General features: G+C 32.9%; 1 protein-coding gene across 1 annotated transcript in view; it reads right to left on the reverse strand.

Moving 5' to 3' along the window:
* Nucleotides 1-5,000, reverse strand: part of LOC125033908 (metallophosphoesterase MPPED2-like) — an 8,571-nt gene that overhangs the window by 974 nt on the left and 2,597 nt on the right. Inside the window, exons 4-7 of the mRNA XM_047625488.1 lie at nt 4,573-4,680; nt 4,261-4,420; nt 3,345-3,571; nt 1-2,813 (exon numbers count right to left, since the gene is read on the reverse strand). The exon at nt 1-2,813 is cut by the window's left edge and continues 974 nt beyond it. Of these exons, the coding sequence (XP_047481444.1) occupies nt 2,689-2,813; nt 3,345-3,571; nt 4,261-4,420; nt 4,573-4,680 (620 nt within the window). The 3' untranslated portion in view covers nt 1-2,688. The remainder of the gene's footprint in view (nt 2,814-3,344; nt 3,572-4,260; nt 4,421-4,572; nt 4,681-5,000) is intronic.

Raw genomic sequence — 5,000 nt, forward strand, 5'->3', positions numbered from 1 at the left:
ACATTTTAACCATTGTTACTGGGTTGAAAATAATATGTTTTAATGAGTGTGCAAAGTAGAAGTCCTCTTTAAGCTACAATTTCAAAGAGACTGATTCCCTTTTCTTGAATAAACTTTCAGGCCAATGATTATTTTCATTGGTATTTACTGAAAATTCTAGAATATATAATATGATGGCCTTCCCGTGAGTAGCTGATCAAAGAATACTGTAATTCCACTTTAACTAGTCAATAAATAAGTAAATAAATAAATGTAAAATACTCTAGACACCAGACAGCACATGTTTTTTACTGTGTACCTAATTTCAGTTTTTACAGAGATGTTACAAATGTTTTAAGGCATGAGTAAGGCCATTATTAGAAATTAACACCTCAGATTCACCCTCCCTTTTCACTCTTAACTGAATAATACCTTTAAACAAGCAAACAAAAAATGTATTATTACTGTAATATCCAATACTCTTCTTCAAACTCTTAAAACTGCTTGTGTGATAAGGTAAGTTATGTTTCCATTTCAGAAATAAAAATTGTACTACAGAGGCTCTCAACAGAAATCAGGAGGCTCCAATTAGCATGCATTAGCAAAGCAGAAATTCTAGCCATGTGTGAATAGCATGCACATCTATTCCTATTAGTTATTACATGATCCTGAGGGTAATGGATGTTAACCAGGAATAAAATTTGAACACATACAGATTCATAATGTAGATTTATACGAGCACAAGTTAGTCAAACCAATTCCTTTACACAATTAAACACCTCTATACCTATTTCCTTGTGATATGTCAAATCAGATTATTCTTATGGTCCTTTTATGCCAGCTATTCAGGTATTGCTACCTGAAAACAGTAAGTTCAACTCTGTCAGTTACGTAAATCACTGAACCTCAGATTCACACTTACATTATTCGTATATCACTTACATGCAATCTCAAAACTTTAAAAAGTGGAATTTTTCAGCATATTTCTTATTTCTTAATATCATTCATCAGCTACAAGTAATTACATTGTCAATAAAGTTTAGTTTCATGTTATGCACTGCTTAAAGTCATGTAATGTGTACATGTCTTGATTAATCACATTCACCACTTTGAGTTATATACAGTGACTTTCAAAAATCAGCACCATTATCAAGGTTATTTTGTTACATAAATGCATTTCATTTGAATTGACAGTCAAAAAAGAAAGTAAAAAGATACAAGTCATATGAAAAAAAAAGGTACTTAAACATAATTACAACTAATTTTTGTGACATGGTCTATTCACAGAAACAAAACGACTGATATCTTAAGATTCTACTCTACTACTTCTACCACAGGCACGAAGTTGACTAAAGGAGATGACTTATGATATAGCATTGGTCACGTCAGGTTAAGCTAGGTTACATATGGCTTGATTAAGTTAGGTTAAAACCATGTTTTACTTCTGGATTGCACTGGCATAGGTTGTCTAAGGTTAGAATGATTCAGACAGCAATTCACTTGGGAAGAATGGCTAGTACTGACTAATGCGATTATAGTTCAACACGACAAGAGATCAAGTGAGCCGAGGCTTTCCAAGGTCTCAATAACGCTAAGACTAATCTTGGTCATGTCTAAGTCAAATTAGACTAGGCTTTGCTACATTTACACAGAGTTGAGCATGAGATCTAAAGCCTATACAAATAAAGAGTATAAGGTCATTCTATTAAAATAAATAATAAATAAATAATAATTATCTATCTATCTAAAAAAAAGTACAGAAGAAAAAAAAAAAGCCTTCTCGTAATGGGCAAAGCCTGCAGAAAAGGTTTTACTTATCAACTGCTTTACAGTAACAAATAGGAATGCAAATTATGCAACAGCAGGGAAAACCTATCTTCTCTATTCTCCCTCACCTTACATGCAGTTCTCGACTGTTATGGGTTTTCCTATCCTTTTCTTCTCCTAGGACTGCAACTAAGAAATTATGAGTTCTTTTCTTTTTTTCCTTTAATAATGAAACATCACTGAAAATGAAAGGTGAATTTCCTTAATATGATCAAAGTTCATACATATTCTATGTCTTAAATGTCTTTTCATTCCCCTTTGAACTTTAAACATTAGGCCAAATCACAAATCAATTGAATTCATACTAAAATTCACTGCTAAAATTACTCTTGCACTTGGTTTCTTTAATTCCTTAGGTGTACATAATGATAAGGAATGTTAAGGATGTAAACATTCATGTCACTATCATAGTGGCCAAAATATCAATCATTATACTTTGCTACAAAGTCTTGCTGCATACTAGAGTATACAATCAAAATTTGCTATGATATAAGCAGTAACAAAGTTTCAGATGCTGAAATGTATCAACAGATACACATATATATAGAAAAAAGTGTGTGTGTGTGTGTGTGTGTGTGTGTGTGTGTGTGTGTGTGTGTGTGTGTGTGTGTGTGTGTGTGTGTGTGTGTGTGTGTGTGTGTGTGTGTGTGTATTTTTGTTTGTTTGTTTAAATACACAAAGCCTCCTACATCAGTTCTATCAAATTCCACTGGTAGCTGATGAATTAAATTCTACCATCTTATACATAAAATAATACTCAGCACACTGCAATAATATACAGTTCCAGGCCAAAATCCCAACTTCCTTTATATTGGGTGTTTTCCATAGTTAACAACAAAAAAGTCATATATGAACTCTGTCCTAGGCAGTTTAGGTGGTTGGTCACTTTGAAAAGCCTGAAGGGATAGGGACATCAAACACAATAGGTGGATTGATTGGGACAAAATTGATGTTGCAAGTCGAGGCATTGATGAAAATAATTTTTCCGTCCGATGTCACACCGTAACCTAGGAGAGAAAATGACAAATGAAGAAGATATAAAATAATATAATAAGGATATAGATAATATTATTACACAACTGTCAGTTCAAGTGGGTCACTACCAAAGATCTTTTTTTCATATCACAAATTTCTAGTATAAGTTGGCTAACCTGTAATCTTATATTCTAAGCATCTTTTTTACCCTGATTTTAGATTATTCTTTCTGTCACTTTATTCTCACTTTTAAAAGATATTGTGAAATAAAGAAATCAAAACAGAACAGAAATACACCATACAATACATGTATAAAAAATAAAACTTCAGATGCAAGTTTTTGTTTGAGCAAAATAATTCAGTATTTCTCACTCCTTCAGGAAGGACCTAAACAGAGAAGAAATAATGAATTATAAGGGGAAAAAAGGAAGAAAGAACAATAAAGAGAGCTTTAAAAAGAAATGAGAAAATTAAATGAAAAAAAAAAAAAAATGGATTCTTACTTCTCCTAAAACCAAAAGAACAAAACAGCCGACAAGAAAGAATTTCCCCCCAAAACTTACCTTCATGAATATGCCCAAATACATGGTACTTAGGTTTAACCCTGGTCTGCACAGTGGACAGGAGGTCAACGCATCCTGCCCTCACACCCGTGCAGCAGAGGTCCCCATGACCCACAGGAGGGGTGTGGGTGATCAGGATGTCTGTATCCTCAGGGATGGCATCCCACTTCTCCAGGCAGGATGTGCCTCTTGGTAGGTTGAAGGCCCAGTTGCAATACTCTGGCTGCCTGTTGAGGATAAGCACATGGTTAATATTCTGCTTTTGTTTCGTAAAAAAATAAACTGTGACAAATAATTACTGAAACATTATATAATACATCTTACTTTGCAAATAGTATGTTCTTTGTGAGCTATAACAATTTTGGATTTATATGGCTCATGTATTAAGGTAATTCAAATGAGGAAAAAAAAAAAAAAAAAAAAAAAAAAAAATATATATATATATATATATATATATATATATATATATATATATATATATATATATTCACCACCAACATACCAACACATAAATACTTCTACACAACTTACAAAAGCCTTTCCCTAGAACAAAAGCCACTTCTTTACACATTTTTCAAAATTAACTCTGCTCATTAAAACTTCTTGCTCATTGTGCTTTGTGTTGCTTTGTGAATTGTTATAAGAAAGCTGCTGTGCTCAGGACTGACTGCAAGCTTCAAAAAACAGCCTTTTTACCTCAGAGTCCACTACATTCCAGTCTAGCAGGTGACAGTATTGCAAATGAAGTAATCCTCTTATTGGGTTTTTAAAAGTTAGTATTTATGGTTCATGTAAAAGCTATCTTCAAAAAACTCTAATGCATAAGTCAGTGTTATTTTTCACATGCAATGATGTCTTGTAAAATGTGACACTTTATAATTACATATACTGTTAAGAAGTTTCTACAGCTATTTACCATGGTGTTCCATAGAGTCTGATCCCGCTTATTGTAAGAGCCTGATCCTGTAAGTAGATAGCATTTGTCACCAAATCAACTGTGTTTTGCTCGGCAACAGCTGCACACAATTCCTCCCGCTCCATCCCTAGGTCTGGAATCTCATTGATAAGACTGTCTCCTGCAAAAGTAATCAAATAGTAAGTTCATATCATATCTGTTCAGTTCATCTGTAATTTAAAAAATTACAGTGTGTATTTTTCCTTTACCTCTCACTTTTGTTTTCAAGTATGTATTTGGTTATATAAAGTTCATCATGACAAAGAAATATACCTGTATGTGCTGTTTTGTGATGTTGTCTTGTGGTGGTTGTGAACTTGTTGTCAAAGCTCAACTCATGATTACCAGCTATAACAACCTTGTGCTTGTGCGGAAGAGCACCTGTAAGAAATTCATAAGTAATGAAAAGAAAGGCAAGTTTATTTATAATAACAAATACTGTTCTTAATATATATTTCCAAATCAAACAAATGGAAAATGGAAAATCTTGCAAAGTTACTTAACAATGTTGCTATGTCTAGCATGAACAAAGCACAAAGCATGAGACTTTAAAATATCTATATCACCAATATGATACAAATACTAAAGCTATACACATATAAAATTAAAGTAAGTTGTGCAGAAAATACAGACAGATTTCTTATACATGTATCACATATTCAACACACACAAAACTGCAAGACACTTAAGACATATATTAT

Source organism: Penaeus chinensis, chromosome 2 (assembly GCF_019202785.1).
Source record: "Penaeus chinensis breed Huanghai No. 1 chromosome 2, ASM1920278v2, whole genome shotgun sequence".
Classification (NCBI taxonomy): domain Eukaryota; kingdom Metazoa; phylum Arthropoda; class Malacostraca; order Decapoda; family Penaeidae; genus Penaeus; species Penaeus chinensis.